At 45.0% G+C, this 17413-nt stretch overlaps 2 protein-coding genes across 2 annotated transcripts; both read right to left on the reverse strand.

Annotated features, from left to right (window-relative positions):
- Positions 1-374: 374 nt before the first annotated feature.
- Positions 375-11339, reverse strand: LOC148387283 (integrin beta-1-like). Its single transcript, XM_088395968.1, has 15 exons — positions 10977-11339; positions 7743-7809; positions 7424-7509; positions 6633-6855; positions 6397-6567; positions 5802-6196; positions 5352-5447; positions 5182-5271; positions 4966-5106; positions 4422-4624; positions 4025-4263; positions 3721-3943; positions 3059-3291; positions 2610-2776; positions 375-2442 (listed from the first exon to the last, which is right to left on the reverse strand). The coding sequence occupies exons 2-15, from the start codon at positions 7807-7809 to the stop codon at positions 2377-2379; spliced, it is 2400 nt and encodes a 799-aa protein (XP_088252094.1). The 5' UTR covers positions 10977-11339; the 3' UTR covers positions 375-2376.
- A 390-nt stretch (positions 11340-11729) lies between these two features.
- On the reverse strand, positions 11730-17377 carry LOC148387284 (integrin beta-1-like). Its single transcript, XM_088395969.1, has 14 exons — positions 17088-17377; positions 16423-16489; positions 16137-16222; positions 15734-15941; positions 15481-15651; positions 14842-15206; positions 14289-14384; positions 14127-14216; positions 13917-14057; positions 13453-13655; positions 13056-13294; positions 12752-12974; positions 12354-12586; positions 11730-12145 (listed from the first exon to the last, which is right to left on the reverse strand). Exons 1-14 carry the CDS (start codon positions 17109-17111, stop codon positions 11964-11966), a joined length of 2328 nt encoding a protein of 775 aa, XP_088252095.1. The 5' UTR covers positions 17112-17377; the 3' UTR covers positions 11730-11963.
- Between the last annotated feature and the right edge of the window lie 36 nt (positions 17378-17413).

A 17413-nucleotide genomic window follows, 5' to 3' on the forward strand; every position in this document is an offset into this window, starting at 1 on the left:
TTGGACTACGACGGCCACCAATCAGCAGAAGGCGAGATGGAGGGGTGGTGGCGTCACGCGTCACGGGGCCGAGGTCGGCACGCAATTGGTCAAGAAGTCTTCGAGAAATGTGGATCATTTTTAAGGGCTAAAGTTTGTCAATGGTCCCGTTTCGTTCCTTTTTTGTTCATTTCATGTAATTACATTAGCTGTCAACATTAAAAAAAAATTACCGCTGTAATTTTGCGTTAATTTAAAAGATTAATTCACCAATTTTCACTCAGCTCAGATAGCTATGTTGGGCAATAGCGTCCCCTGTTGTCCCCAGAAATGAACGACATAACTTCTCAGGTTGCTTTGCAAACTATATGTTAAAACCACACCATTACATGAAATGACACAATGACAGAGTATTTTATTATAAAAACCTTGAAACAAAAACATTTTGTGTCAGGAAGCAAAAACAGTAGCAAAACAATTATACACTAAAATAAATCCGTTTTAATTGATCTATTTTTGTCCAGGTTGATCGTTTTTGCATGTTGTAAAATTACATAAACTACAAAAACATTTAAGCACAATAGAGCAAAATGTAAAGACCAATTAATTGCATTTTATTATTCAATAAATAATTTCTGAAACACACAAATGTAATTCTGCATGACATTTTTTTAAAGGCACTCAAAACAAAAATTAGGACTAACAATGATTCTATGAATCCCGAATGACTGCCAGGCGGCGGGGCTTAAAGCATCGAATGTTTCCTTTGCGCATGCACAGCAGTTTGAATATGCATTAGTCACCTATGACCCCTGGATGACCAGTGGACAGGTAATTAGTTTTCTACGGAATCTTCTCACATGAACACAAGGATTCTGAATGACAAGATGCCGTGGCGGCCATTCAGGATTCATAGAACCGTAGTTACAGTTGTAACTTTTGTTCTATTTCATCCCTGCTGACTGCCTCTGAATGAGCAACACCAGCATAGTCATGAGGAATCACAGACCTCACTAAGAAGCCTTAGCAGAACTGAAGACCACACCCAATGGACAGGGCTGAGCAACATCCACGCTATGAAACCTGGCAAAAGTGTCGGTCAGGTGTGGTTTATGAGGCAGCAACACAATTATCCTCCAGCGGTACTCCTCTCAGTCCTGGGTCGAGGGACAACGCAGGGAGACGAAAAAGGCAAACGAACCTTTGGTGACACTGGGGTCATCCAGAGGTCGGTAGGTCACACTAATTTGGTATGTATGCATGAAGGAAACATTCAATGCTTTAAGCACCACCTCCTGGCGATCAGCAGGGATGAAATAGAACAAATGGAATCGAGTGAAACCTCTTTATCTGAACATAGTATGTCTTTAAAAACAAATATTACCCTAGCCCTGATCGTCACAATCCACTTCCCGCTTTCCTTCCTTTGATCAAATAAAGTAATTAAGTAAAAAAATAAAATAAAAAAATAAAGAAAAATGGCGTGTTTATGTGTATATTTGGCAATGCTGTGAAGAAGTTAAGCACCTGAGTTGGCTTTAGAAACAAAACAAGTCCTACAAAGTTCTGTACACTGACTAATGTTTTCACATGTTAAAAGTGATTGGTTCCATCCATCAATCAAAGCCAATCTAATCAAGCACACAGCATGTTCTATGAATATGGCTTTTTACACAGAACCCAAACACTCCGCAATGGGGAAAATATTGCTGTCACACCAAATAAAAAAAAAAAAATTCAATATCACGTTCTAACACAATACATGTCACATTTGATTGATAAATTTTATGTTAAATTTGGCAAAATGATGAATTGGACTTTTGCTTAAGGAAGACAAAAAAAAGGCTCCGGATCTAAAAAAAAACAAAAACCAATAAAAGACACTGGTTTCCGCCAGTGCCCTCAGCCAGAAGTATTTTTTTTTGCCGAAAGCCAAATATCACATTTATCGAGTTGTACCGTAAAACGTTTCACACCAAAACATTAATCTTATCACCTTAGCACGTGATCATGAACTTTTCTTTTCTTTGGCAGCAATACGCTTCGATAGAATTCACATCCTCAGCAAGTACGCACACATAGTACATACCACTTGGCCCACTTATTCTGGATCAACATCCCATAAAAACACTGATGGCTTCAAAAAAGGCACACTTAGGAGGCTATCGGGTACCAAGATTAAAAAAAAAAAAAAAATTCTAAGGATGAGTATCAGTACCGCACCTTCTCATGAAAAAAATAAAAAGAGGCAAGTTTTTTTAACAAACAAAACTGCACAAGTTAATGCATAGCAAAATGGGAGCAAACGTGGCACAAAATAAAAGAGTGACAACACAAAAATATCCCCGATATTCTTTTCCATACAGTGTTTTCTTGGAGAACGAGACGCTCGCTCCATTATTTACCTTCGTACTTTGGATTGACCACCGTCGTAACGGCACTTTTGTAGATAGGATTCTCACCCTATGGAGAAACAAAAAAACAATGTTTTCATATTTATCAACTAAAAGCTGAAAGTAAATAAATGCCTACATTTACAAATGTCAGAAAGTGATGATGTGGTTTTGGATTTCAGTCAGCATTTGATCAGAATCAGAGTAACGTGTTTGGAGAGAAGACAAGCAACTGACCGTGTCCCATTTGGCATTCATTTTCTCCTTTTCAAACTTGGCGAATTCTCGGCGATCATGGATAATCATGAGCAGCTTGAGGATGAGCAGCAGGGCCAAGCCGATTAACACGATCCCGGCCACAACGCCGGCCACGATCGGGATGATGTCTGGACCGGCTGGGCATTCTGGTAACAAAGGAAAACATAAAAAAAAAAAAACATTACGTCAAAGTCCTGCAAAATGAAAACAGCGCCACCAACATTGAAAGGATAAACTCGACAAGGGCCTTTTATGGTTCTTCCTTTTGTGATGTCGCCACAGAGGGACACCAGTGATGGTTTGGTCAGTTGAAGCGTAACATCATAGAAGGGAAAAATAATTGATGTTTTTACAAGAATTAAATCGTAAAACGAGGAAAGATATTTCATTTTTAAAACGGTAAAAATACATGATGGAAGCTTGCTTACCCAGCGTCTCGACGACGTAGACCTCCTTGGTGTCGTTTCTGATGGCAAAGGTGTAGTAGAACCAGCAGTCGTTGGCGTCTCTCTCCTTGCAGTGCGTGAGGGGAAAGCTCTGGTCGGTGGGCTGAGGAAGCTTCTCGCGATCCTTCACCTTGATCAGGACAAAGTCGCTGCAGTCGCGCTCGCACGTTTCTTTCTTCTCGCCCGCCTGGAAGGCTCGGCACTGTACGCATTCCCTAACCACACAATACTAATATTGAAAATTTTGAAAGAAAAAATACATTGGAAAAAGCTGACATTGCACAAAATGTTAATTTTATGAAACTAAGGTCACAACAAAATTGCAGAATATTATGAAAAAAACTATACTAATGTAATACACGGGGAAAAAAATGAGAAGTTCTGGAAAATATTTGAAATTTAACTGAACCAAAGTTACATTAAATTTAGGATTTTCTTTTTCTGATTAAGATAGTGGATGATTTCTGGGATATCAAAGACCCTATTTTGGAGTTGGGTGTTTCAGTAGGCCGACGGTGCCTCGCTCAATGGCAACCCAACACAGCCGTGATTAAGATGTCGCGCCAATTCTCCTGAAATTTCTGAAATCCCAGCATGTGGTTTTTGGTCGCGCCCCGGGCCGAGCGCTGTTCTTTTGTACTGACTTGTGCTCGGCGCAGACTCCGGGGCAGGTGGGACAGATTTCGCAGGTGGGCCCTTGGAACTTGGGGTTGGTGCATTTGCAGACGCCGCACTCGCAGCTTCCGCGGCCGTTGCAGATCTGCCCGTTCTTGGCCAGGCAGGTGGAAGTGTCCAGGGAGCAGTCGCACGCACTGCCCGTGTAGTTGTCATCGCACACACACACGCGACACTCGCAGCGTCCGTGGCCTGACCACACACATGCGAAATGAACAAAATGAAAACCTCAACAAGTTTTTGCTTGGATGCATGGCGAGCGCTGGCGCCTACCTCCGCAGAGCTTGTTGTTGGAGCGGTCGCAGTTGAAGTTGTCGCACTCGCAGTACTTGCCGCTGTAGATCTCCGCGGGGTTGTCGCGCTTCTTGCACTCGCACGTTCCGCACACGCAGTCACCGTTGTTGCTGCAGATCTCCGTGCCATTGTCTTTGCGGCAGTTGGCGTCCAGATCTTCCGTCCGAACTTCATCCGTGCTGCACTCGCACAGACGTCCGATGCGACCTTCATTGCACCTGACCAAAAACAAAACGTATTACGATGCCGCGTCGCTTTGAACCCAACTCGGAGCACGTCGCGGCACTGCCTGACTTTAAATTCAGACTTGCCTGTATGATTATCAAACACAATTGCTCAAAAATGTCAAGATCCCCCAAAAGAGGTCGGCACTCACTTGCAGGCGCCGCACTCGAAGGTGCCGTGGCCGGCGTCGCACTTGTTGCTGTTGGGTTCTCCGCGGGCGGAGCACGGACACTCGCAGATGAAGTTGAGGACCACCTCCACCTCCTCGGTGAAGCCCAGCGGTTTGATCTTGATGCTCTCCTGCTTGCCATGCGACGGGCACTTCTCGGACTCAATGGAGATCTTGAACATCACCTGAAGAAGACGGGGACAACGTCACACGGGCGCCGCTTTGCCTGTAATAATAGTCGCCTGAAATCGTTTGAATGCAGAGTAGACAACATCCATTTGGAATGTCAACAGATACAATTTCTCAAATTTGGGAATTTGACTATGAAAAGTGACAACGTAGGGGAGAACTGTGGAAAGGAGTTGCTGGATGAGCTTAACAGTTTGAATTTGGAATGGGAAACTTCAATTGAATGGTGTTTCTTGCTGTGAAAACAAAATTGGCAAAATTCTTGAGAATTCTTGGAATGCAGACAGTAACCCCAGATGTCCCGCTTTTGATGAATGTTGTTCACTTTTCCACGCACCTCATCTCCAATGGAGATATTGGAGCACTTCCTGCCGTTCTCACCGGTTCCCTCCACGCCATTCTTACAGATGGACTTGTAGGTGATGGAGACCCCTTCTGGAAGTCTGCCATTTTCCAGAATGACTTCCGATGACAAAGACTGCGCCAAAGAGAATAAATAATGAATGGACGGAATCGATCATGTTGTGCTTGTAAACTTAATCCGTGCGCTAACGTTGTAGGCGTCGATGATGAGTTTGATGACGTTGCTGGAGTTGGACGACAACGTGCCCACGGCCGATTTGGGGATGAGATTTTTCAGCTCCTGTGCACAAAAGACTGACAGGGTGAGATTTACGCACGAACGAGGAAGACAAACCAACTGAGGCTGCTGTAGGACGGCACCTTGTACACAGGTTGGAATTCTTCAGTGACTGCAAAGATGGTCTGGATGTTGTGGTCACTCAGTTTCTGGACTAAATGGGCAATGGACGGGTAGTCCTGAAGGAAACGATACACAATATTAGCATGTGAGCAAGGCCAGGAAATAGATTTGCCTTCATCGGAGGAGAGCAAAAAAAGTTTCTAGCGCCATTATATGTCGAGTAACAATTAGGCCATTTCAATCAGAGGCTTGAAGAAATCAACTGGTGGAAACGGCATCATAATTTTCAGCGGAGGTGCAGCTGCTACAAGATCCTGGTGTGGCTGCGTATTGCACTTCAAGTACAGTACTGAGAATGTTGAATTGTTGAAACCAAAGCCACATTTCCTACCACAAATTGCAGAAACTTCAGTTGTTGGTATTTGTCAACTCATTGAGGCAAAAACGAGGCATAATGAGTGATGTCTTACATAGTAGTGGCTCATGGTGTACATGTTGTTCTCCAGGTGACATTTGCCATCGTTGGGGAGCACGATGCCGCCCAGTTTTCCATCCCCGGCAAAATGGAAGCCGGCGTCCGTGGAAAAGACGAGGAGGCGAGTGACGTTCCGCCAGCCGATCTGCTCCTCGCACACGGCCACCTGCATGATGGCGTCAAAGCCTCCCTCGGGAGAGTCCAGGTTTCCCGAGATCTGCTGCTGGCTGACCAGTTGGTTGAACTGGTCGCCCTTGTTGGTCAGCTTCAGGACGTTCTTGTAGCTGAAGGGGCTGGTGCAGTTCTGATTGCCCGTGCACGGGTTCTTGTAGCGCGCCGGAGTGGTGCTGATGTACGGCATCACCGTCTTCTCCACAAACGAGCCGAAACCTAAAGGCGGAGGAAACGGCACTTACAATCTTGGTACTTATGGAACTGAACCCAACTTCTACCAAAATGTACACAACTTTTTCCTGTTGCTGCAGACAACAACACAAAAGGTTCCTATCGTAACCCCCCAGAACAAGGAGGTCCTCCAAAAGTTGCGAGTTGCCCAGAAATGTGCTACAAGTCAAAAACTTTTTCCTCACCAATCCTGAAGTCTGAGGTGATGGTCTGCATTTCCCTCATGAGGTCTGTGCCCAGGTTTTTGACGTTGTCCAGATCGTCCTTCATGGAGAAGGACAGGTCCATCAAGTAGTACAGGTCAATGGGATAGTCCTCAGCTCGCTTGAACTTCAGATCAAAAGTCTGCGGCTCGCCTGCGGCATCAATTGGCACGCAACGTCAGCACACGGGAAGCGTCTTTTGGAAAGAAGGCACATACCCGATCTGAGGGTGAGGGTGAGCTTCTGAGGCTGGATCTGCGTGATCTGCTCGGGTTTAGGCTTGTCCGTATCGTCCTTCTTGCGGTTGGTGACCGGTTTGTTCTTGTTGATGACGATGCCGCCGCGAGGATTCTGAATTTTGGCCTCGTTGCAATTTCTGGTCTTCAGAGATTCCAGGTCATCACAGCGAGCCGACTTGGACTCGCCTTCCGTGAGGAAGCCCTGAGCGACCCACAGAAGATGACATCGTCTGAAACATTTGTTTTTCCCGGATTGGAATAAACGTGGACAGAGTTGGAATTGAATTGTGGATTGTTAGCCGTAAGGGTCACTTCAACTTGAGTTGGAATGAACTCCTTCCTTATCTGGCAGTGAGGCCGTGTGACTTTTGCCGGCCAATCAGCAACCGGCAGTACAAGACAATGAATAAAGTCTGAAAAGGATTCATGACAAAATTCAGGCCCATACAGGAGTTGCGACTAGTAAGCCGGAAACAATTTGCTGAGAAAGATAGCTGGACCTCGGCGGAGGTCTCTGTTGTACTTTCTCTCCGTGGCTAATGTGGAAGTATCGAGGTGCTGGAATTTGTCGAGCTCAGAGCGGCAAGATGCAACTTGTGCGACTGGCATGACAACAACAACTGAGAGAACATTTCGAGTTATGCTTTATCTTTGTTTTGTTTTTTCAATAAAACCAAATTCAAATGTTTTATTAGGAGTCTGGGAGAGTTTCTAGCGGAGATGATGACAAATGAACCTACTGCCCCCATTCTTTCAATCAAGCAACTGACCTCATCTGTGCACCAGCCGCATGACTCGGCCACTTGGATGCACTGACCGCACGACTGAGCGTTGGCCTTGATGCACACACTTCCCTCTGAAAGAATACGAAGAAGAAAAAAAAAAGTAAAAAGCAGCTGCGAGGAAGTATGGCCAACCATTGGCGCTCATAAATTCGCCGCTGTTGTGTCAAACTTTACGTCTGCTCTAAAAACATGTTTCAAACTGTTTTCTTTTTTTAACGTAGTTTGGCCAAAAAGGAGTCGTGTTTTTGTTAAGTTGTCATGGTGACACGCGTTGCTTCTGCAGGACCCTTTGACCGAATCTTACCTTGCTGCGCTCGGATGAAGCTCAGAAATGCTAACATCGATGCTAGCGCAATTAGCCGTGGATCCATCTGGAGACAAAAGCATAACACAAAAAAGACAAATCAATAATTCATCATTTGTATGTTCATCCTGGCATGACTCAACCCAAACATCGGGGAAACAACGATCACCACAATGACCACAGCATGTATGTGTGTGTGTGTGTGTGTGTGTGTGTGTTGGGGGGGGTCAACTCATCCAATGCCCATATTTGGTCAGACAGAATCTCAGCCATCCCAGTGTGAAACAGACACACACACAAACACACAAGCGTGCGCACACAGAAAATGGCTTTCCCAATGGAGCATTAGGCAAACAGCTGTGATGGAAAGGTTGGGTGTTAAATGTTAAATTCACACCTCCGACACACAGACACAAAAAAGCAGACTGGTGGCAGGCAGGCACTCTTGCCAAGTTGCTCTAAGCAATGACATCCTGTCGCGTCGGGTCACGTGACCTGCTTGCCAACAACTTTCACAGCAACAACATGACTGAACGACAATATTATTAGAAACAAATGTACATAATGCCTTTAAAATGGAAGTGGAACTTCTCTTTAGCGGTTAGGTTCAACTAAACTCACATTTGCACAAAGCACAACAGTCTAGCTGGGCTCGGCTGCATCATGTGAGGACATGCAAGCGGCGTGCAGCAGACGTGCCGGTGAATCATTGAGCCTCGCTGTTTTGGCGCCCGGAGGTGCTTTGTGATCATGACTTAGGAAGGACACTCACCTTCATGACTCACATGTGTACTTTTATCACGCTTAAATTGAACAGGGAGAAACGAACAAGAAATGTGGCCATGATGCTTCATAAAATGCGGGCTCGTTGTACTTTTGCTCAAAAGCACATCTGCTAACATTTAGAACGACTTCAACGACGCAACCTGGGAAGACTTAAGTTTAGCATGTTTTGAGAAAAAACAAGTAACATCACAAACTACAGCGACCAGCGTGACTATTATTTTTGGACCCTACTTCCTGTTATGCTTTGCTTCCGCTGCTGCTTTTTTCCTGTTGTTGTTTTTAATACAGTTAAAGAGCATTTTGATGGCCTGGTTGTTTGTTTATTTTCAAAGGTCACGCATGGGGTCCCATTTGTCCAGCCATCCCCCTCCTCGCTTTGCCACTCGGTCAGACAGACGGCGTACCCCAGCTGCTGCTTCAGCTGGTCTACTTTTGGTCTCGCCAACACCAAACAAACACTCCCAGCCTGACTTCACAATTCTTGCCCTTATCAAAACCACGCCTTGGGTGAGCCACAATTTCTCATTCCCGACTACAAGCAGGAGCATCTTAAGTTGCGTCAGGACAGATCGCAGTTAACTGATGACTATTCACAATGTTGACAGTGTAAAAAGAAATCAAATCATTTGAAATCATACCTTATTAAATAAGCCACAGTGGGGTTAAGGTAATCGGACACGGAAATAACAAATTGTGATAAGAGCTGTCTTGAAAAGTTTGCATTAGGAAGGAAACAGCGAAGCAACGTTCCAATTTAGTAAGCCAACAGAACGGTGAAGCACAAGGATGGGATCCCAAACCTCTTAGGGATGAGCTCATACATTCCAACTTAAGCACATCCGTATTTCAGATGCTGAAAAAAAATAAACTGGAGGTTCTCATCTGCGGGCTTCACTCGGTCACGTTGGCGTCAACGCCAAGTTCCATGATGATCGACAGAATGACGAAACACCACAGACCCGTTTGATTCACTCCCAGCAATGACATCATTTTTTTCATTTGCCTGATGGAAAAAGTTAAGTCGATTGAATCGCTATTGTAGAGTTTTGGGTCAGCTCCCACAGAGTGAAGAAGACAACTTGCTCATGCTCCACTTTGGAGGCTTCACTGCAATGTGACAGGAGTCGGAGGAGGAAAAGAAGTCGTCATCCATGACTCAAACATGACAACTAGGGGAGGATGGGGAATGACGTGGTCTTGGATTGCGTAAAACAGAATGACCCCGCCAACTTTATACGCACGCCGCCTGTGGAAAAAACATTGCTAAGGAAATGACTCACTGTCCCTCATGTCTCCAATCAACAGGACAAATCCTTCACATTTTCTGTGATTTGACTTTTAAAGATTTTATTTTCTATTGGTTGCTAAACGATATGAACAAGTCAAAGCAAATAAAAAAAACAAAGCTTCAGGCTACAATTCCTTAGCGAGAAGCCAGCCAGGGAGGCAGGCAGGCGGTGGCCGACCAGTCTCAACTTGTCCAAGATAAAGACGACTTCTGCAGTTCCGCCTGACCAGAAGAGTTTGGTTAACCAAAGAGTGCCTGCCAAGACCTCCCTGAAGACTACTGAACTTGATACACACGCTAAAACAGAACCGCACTGCGGTCTACTGGGAGACTTTCAACTCATGCTGTGTCGCAAGGATGTCCGATAAATGGAAGTAAAAAAAAAAAAAAAAGACATGCGTAAAGTTGGATTGACCCAGCCTGCCTTTCTAGAATTTGGAAACCTAGTGAGGGCAAGTTGCGCTGGACCTCTTGTCACGCAGCCGAAAAACATGGCCCAAAATGTGGCCTTTGACACAACCTTTGACTTTCTGGGTACGTTTGCCTCTGAAAAGTGCAGTTACTTCTTCTTGTGTTGGGCTCCGATTGGGACTCATCGTCGCCCCTCAGAGATTCAAAATGATATTACAAGACCAAAACAGGCAAGCTGGCTTGATAAAACTCAACACATGACAAAGATTCCTTAACAATGTACGTATGTTAGAAAGCAATGCTGTTTTTAAAGGTACATGTTATACACACTTTAATGTAAACTTGTCATAAACCATTTATGCGAATGTACAATAATATAAAATGACCAAAATGCAACAAAGTGAGCCAATTAGAGTAAAATGGATTTTTAACCAGAACGAAGAATAGTAAAGATTTGAGAGGTAGCAAATCCGTTTTTTCGCAGTTTGTTCGGTGAACAAATAAGTGGTTTGCTCGGCACGGTGGCCTACTTTGGCTTCAAACTAAACCAACGCAAAAAACGTTTTTCGCTGTTAAAAAAGTCGTCCGTGTGATCATACAAGCATGTTTTCTTTCAAATGTTAAACCGCTGCCTGAAGTAGTCGCCCGAAGACACACATTCCATCTTTTGTCGCCTTACAGTCGTGGCAACACAAACTCGTAAAGGTGAACAAAACGTACAAAAGTCAATTATTAGGAATGAAACTTACTTTGTCCTGACACTTATTTCCAGTAGAGTCACAATGACATTTATTACTCCAGCAGAATGTCTTGTTTTGTCGACGAAAAAAAGTCGCTCAATGAAAGAATGGTAGCGGGGCGACGGTTAGCTGCGAGGGGGCAGCTTCGTTTTGTTGCCTTTGTCACTCGAACAACTTTTCCACAGCTTTAAGGGACTTCTTGCCTCGTTTTTTCCACAAATACGTTACAAAATAGACACGCAAAGAAGAGCCTTCTTCGACTGGTCCGAAACTACTGCTCCTTTCCTTGGGAACAACTTGACGTTTTTTTTTTTTTTTCATGAGGTGCCCCACTGATGAACTGCACAATCCTCTTCCTTCTTCTTGCGGACACACCCCGCCCACACCGCTACAACGGCGGCACATAGCGGCCAATGCATCAAGCACACCTGAATAAAACAGTACAGTTGCTTGGATACGTCAGAGCGGTCGCCATCTTGCTGCAGGCAAGGTCACCCGACGGTCAAGCGCTACAAGTCGATGCAACATGACATACAACAATAACCAGTACTTTCTTGAGTAATTTTTTAGAATGACTAATTGAGTTACATTTGAGATAATTGTTACTTTCTTGAAAAGTATAAGTCTGATTTTAGGCTGGACAGAGAATGGCCTTCTCAAGATTCTTAATGATATTCCGTACACCGCAACAAAATGAGCCCCAATTAAACAAACGGACAATATTTTGCATTTTCCGTAATTCCAACAGCTTGAACTCCATAGTACATTGTATTTGAGTTTAATTCCACTTGAAACATACACAAAGTGGACAAGCGTTGTTACATTAATAATTCCGACATGGAGATGTTTTACCTGTAACATGCATACATCAATGGCATGACGTCATCTTGAATTGCTGTCTCCATAAAATGATGACACAAGAGTAATTATGTAATTTCTCAAAATATTGCTCATTTGTTGTTCTTGACTGTTTGACGGGATCTCTGACAAGAGGAGCTAACGTGCAAACAGAGGAGCGAGGACTGAGGAGGTTGCAAAACACCACAGAAGATTGAGCCATTTGGTAATTCCAAACACCAAGATGGAAGAGAGAGGACGGGAGGAGGAGGAGATGACATCGGGCTTCACCAAGCTGTCCTTGAAGCTCATCGCCAGGTCGCCAAACATGACGCCATCTTCTGCACGCACATTGGAAGGCTTTGAGATCAGTGCCCCATAACTATATTTGAGGCATTTGAATTTGTTTGCATTATTTTGGAAGTGTGGTCTTTCTTATTACAAGGGTAGTTTGGAACGCCACCCCTGCGATGGAGGCCGACGTTCTTTACTGCTTCTTGGTCTCTGTCTGTCATCATACAGTATTGATGTGTCGAGTGTGTTTTTTACCCAGTGTCTCGACGACGTGGACCTCCTTGACACCGTTCCTGATGGCAAAGGTGTAGTAGAACCAGCGGTCATGGTCGTCTCTCACTTTGCAGTGGCTGAGGAGAAAGCTCTGGTCGGTGGGCTGAGGAAGCTTCTTGTGATCCTTCACCTTGATCAGGACAAAGTAGCTGCAGTCGCGCTCGCACGTGCCCATTTTGGGGCCTGTTTGAAACGCTCGACACTGGACGCACTCCCTAAGCACAAAAATCATGAAGTCAGTGAGGATAACTGATTTGTCATTCATACAAGTCATCCTGTGAGAAAGAACAATTTTGCCATTTTACAAAACTAATTTACAGCAAATATATTTAGTCACTTGTTGTACTTATTCTTTTTTAAGGGTATTGTTCAGGACTGACTTGTTCTGGGTGCAGACCCCGGGGCAGGTGGGGCAGATTTCGCAGGTGGGCCCTTGGAACTTGGGGTCGGTGCATTTGCAGACGCCGCACTCGCAGTTTCCGCGGCCGTTGCAGATCTGCCCGTTATTGGCCAGGCAGGTGGAAGTGTCCAGGGAGCAGTCGCACGCACTGCCCGTGTAGTTGTCATCGCACACACACACGCGACACTCGCAGCGTCCGTGGCCTGACCACACACATGCGAAATGAACAAAATGAAAACCTCAACAAGTTTTTGCTTGGGTGCATGGCGAGCGCTGGCGCCTACCTCCGCAGAGCTTGTTGTTGGAGCGGTAGCAGTAGAAGTTGTCGCACTCGCAGTACTTGCCGCTGTAGATCTCCGCAGGGTTGTCGCGCTTCTTGCACTCGCACGTTCCGCACACGCAGTCACCGTTGTTGCTGCAGATCTCCGTGCCATTGTCTTTGCGGCAGTTGGCGTCCAGATCTTCCGTCCGAACTTCATCCGTGCTGCACTCGCACAGACGTCCGATGCGACCTTCGTTGCACCTGCCCAAAAACAAAACGTATTACGATGCCGCGTCGCTTCAAACCCAATTCGGAGCACGTTGCGGCACTGCCTGACTTTAAATTCAGACTTACCTGTATGATTATCAAACACAATTGCTCCAAAATGTCAAGATCCCCCAAAAGAGGTCGGCACTCACTTGCAGGCGCCGCACTCGAAGGTGCCGTGGCCGGCGTCGCACTTGTTGCTGTTGGGTTCTCCGCGGGCGGAGCACGGACACTCGCAGATGAAGTTGAGGACCACCTCCACCTGCTCGGTGAAGCCCAGCGGTTTGATCTTGATGCTCTCCTGCTTGCCGTGCGACGGGCACTTCTCGGACTCGATGGAGATCTTGAAGGTCACCTGAAGAAGACGGAGACAACGTCACACAGGTGCTGCTTCACTTGTAATAATATTCCCCTGAAATCATTTGAATGCAGAGAAGGAAACATCCATTTGGAATGTCAAATTTGGGACTCGAAGGTGATCTGGAACGTTGCCTGAAGACCACAAACATGACATTACAAACCCTTATTTCTGCACTTGTTGGCTCCCATAATTCAGAGTCTGTCCCTCTTTTGTGATGTTCCTCAAGGTTTGAGTGATCTTCAATATACCACCTACCTCATCTCCAATGGAGACGTCAGAGCACTTCCTGCCTTTCTCGCCCGTCCCCTCGACACCGTTCTTACAGATGGACTTGTACGTGATGGAAACTCCTTCTGGAAGCCTGCTGTTTTCCAGAATGACCTCGGACAACAATGACTGTGAAAAGGGGTTCAAAAACTGGAATAGGAATCATGTTGTGGCTAGAAAGTCAAGGTTTGCACTCACATTGTGCGCGTCGATGAGCAGTTTGATAATGTTGCTGGAGTTGGACGTCAACGTGCCCACGGCTGATCTGGGAATCAGATTTTTCAGGACCTGCATACAAAAAATGGATGACTTTCCACAAATAAATGTGGCAAATAAACTTATGTTGTTGGAAGTTGGAACCTCGAAAAGGGGTTGCAATTCCTCAGGGACGACAAAGATAGTTTGGACGTTGTGGTCGCTCAGTTTCTGGACGAGCTGGGCGATGGAGGGATGGTCCTGACAAACAATATGAACACATCATTTTTAAGAAGCACAATAGCACCATCCCTTTTGATTGATAACTTCCACCGAGCTGGTGTTACTTGGAGTTCCTGCAATAAAAAAATACCAGAACTTTGAACTAGAGCTTTTTTTTTTGGCCACGTGTATTTGAGACTGTAATTGCCAGTTTAAGAAAAAAATCATTATTGTAGTTCTTGGAACTAAAGGCACATTTTTACCCCAAATTACAGTGTTATATAAACCAGAACTATTCTAACTTTGATCCCTTTCTCATTTTAAGATTTAGGAACGTAGTGTGAGTGGATAGTTTCCAGTGGAACACCTGAGGTTCTGCGACGCTTTGAAAATTTCCAAACAGACAAGTTGCAATAAATGGCTAACACAGTTGACTCACCCAGCACCAAATCCATGTCACTCAGTCAGTATGTAAAGACGGTGAGTGAATTCTCACATATTTGTGGCTCATGGTGTACATGTTGTTCTCCAGGTGACAATTTCCGTCATTGGGGAGCTTGCCACCGTCCAGTTTCTCATCCTTGCCAAAATGGAATCCTGCGTCCGTAGCGATGACGAGGAGACGAGTGACGTTCCTCCAGCCGATCTGCTCCTCGCACACGGCCACCTGCACGATGGCGTCCGAGCCTCCCTCAGGAGAGTCCGGGTTGTCCGATATCTGCTGCTGGCTGACCAGTTGGTTGAAGAGGTCACTATTCTTGGTCAGGTGCAGGATGTTCTCGTAGCTGGTGCGGTTCTGGGAACCGAAAGGTGTCGTGCCCGTGTCCGATATCACCGACCTTGCCACAAATGAGCCCAACCCTGCTCGGGGAGACAACTTTTGTTTGATGAAGTTCCTAGAACTCAAGCCACATTTCCACAAAACTAAACTAAAACCCTAATTTCCTTAACATTTTAGGGTCTTTTATTGTTTGGTGGAACTAAAAGGTTCATGTCTTCCTTCAGCTCCTAAAAAGGGCCCCACAATTCACTTCCAACCCAGTTCTCAGGTTCCAAATAATTCTACAAGAATTCCTCTGGCAGAGAAACGTTTCTGGGACAAAAATACATCATGAGTAAAAGACATCCTGCTCACCGATTCTGAAGTCTGAGGTGATGCTCTGCATTTGCGATATGATATCAATGCCCAGGTTCTTGGCCTTGTCCAGATCGTCCTTCTCGGAGAAGGATAGGTCCATCAAGTAGTACAGGTCTATGGGATAGTCCTCGGCTCGCTTGAACTTCAGATCAAAAGTCTGCGGCACGCCTACAGGATCGCAAAAATAAAACAAAACAAATCAGCAGACAGGAAAGGCCTTTTCAAAATAAGACTTGTACAGAGGAGCGACCGGATCTCAGGGTAAGGGTGAGCTTCTGAGGCTGTATCTGCTGAATCTGCGTCATCCACTCGGCCTGGTTGCGGCCGGATAAGGGTTTGTTTACGTTGATCAAGACGCCGCCGCGAGGGTTCTCCATTTTGGCCACATTGCACCCATTGGCCTTCAGAGACTCCACGACGTCGCACCGAGCAGACTCCCGAGAGTACCAATGGAAGAACTGGTGATACAACGGGAAGTCGCCTTAACCAAGTTGTGATTTCAAAGATGGTGCAGAAACTTATACTGTGCCTGCACGAGGGACAAGATTAGGGGGATACGTTCAATGTAGCCCAGGATAGGGATACATTTGGTTCGTAATCTAATGTAATGTGACTTTTTTAAACATTTTTCCAATCAAGCAGGTGACCCTCACCTCATCTGAGCACCATGCGCACGACTCGGCCACCTGGATACACTGATCGCATGAGTGAGCCTTGGCCATGAGGCAAATGTTTGGCTCTGAAAGGGGAAAAAAAAAAAAGTACAAGCATGGCCGATTTTTTCATTAGACTCTAATGGCATGGCAACACGGCAGGGTGACTTTCAAACTCTTTTTTTTTTTTTTTTTCGTCTGCAGATTGACGAGTGGTTCTTACGTCACCTGTTGTTCCTGGAGCACAAAGCTCCGATTCTATTTCTAGGCTTGGGTCTTGCCTTACCTTGCTGCGCTAGGCTGAGGCTCAGGAGCGCAAATGAGGACGCTAGCACGATTAGTCGGCGATGCATCTGCAAAAAAAATTAAAATGAAAAAAAAAAGTCAACGAAAATGTAGACCTGAGTACTGAGGCACAAAAAAAAAAATCACAATAGTCAGCAGCATAATGCAATTGTATATTCTGCGGAAAAACTACCATCACTGCATCTGAGTGAGTTCAAAGTTATTTTGAATGAGTTTTTCATTTATGCCTCCAAGAATAAAACGATTGCAATCATGCTGTACAAAAGTTTCAGTTTCTTACATTTGAGTTAACTTTGTTATTTACTCTATGATTTTAAATGCTAAAGGTATTTTCATTATTGAAAGAAAATAAATATTTTGGGGTGTTGGTCGGCTGGAATGCATTTCCAAACTTCTAGTGTGGGATAATGTTTTTGATTAAACTCGTCGTATCTGAAGCCAGAACTGCCTTTGGCTAGTTAAAGTTTTGCGATTCAATCTCAATTTGAGGCGAGGTCTTGAATTTTCTAAAAACAATGGAAAAACCTGGAGAAACGTAACGATCAAAAGTCATCGCACGAAGGATGTCCCGATCACAAGAAGGATGGCCCGACTTTCAAGGCGAACCAAGTGTGGAAAAAGTCTGTTAATTTGTGTCACACTCACCTTGTTATGACACTGAAGTCCCATTTTTATCCACACAAAAAGCTCAGCCTGCTAAAATGTCGGTGGGCAGGCTTGTCCGGTGCTTTACTTCCACAGCTTCACGACAGCTGTGGGCCATCCGTTCGTTTTGTTTTCGCAACAACATGACAGACGATTTACATTACAAATTCCACCCTGCCAAAATCGAAGCATGCGGAAATAGAAGCAAAAGAGACTTTTGGGACCTTTTCCCTCCAATATCGAGCTAAATTCAAACTGAACATTACATGCACTGAAACTTCGCGAGCAGTGCGTGTCCCAATATATTTGTCCAAAGTTCCCCAAGG

Source organism: Syngnathus floridae, chromosome 14 (genome assembly GCF_059516105.1).
Source record: "Syngnathus floridae isolate MCC-2025c chromosome 14, RoL_Sflo_1.0, whole genome shotgun sequence".
In the NCBI taxonomy this organism is placed as follows: domain Eukaryota; kingdom Metazoa; phylum Chordata; class Actinopteri; order Syngnathiformes; family Syngnathidae; genus Syngnathus; species Syngnathus floridae.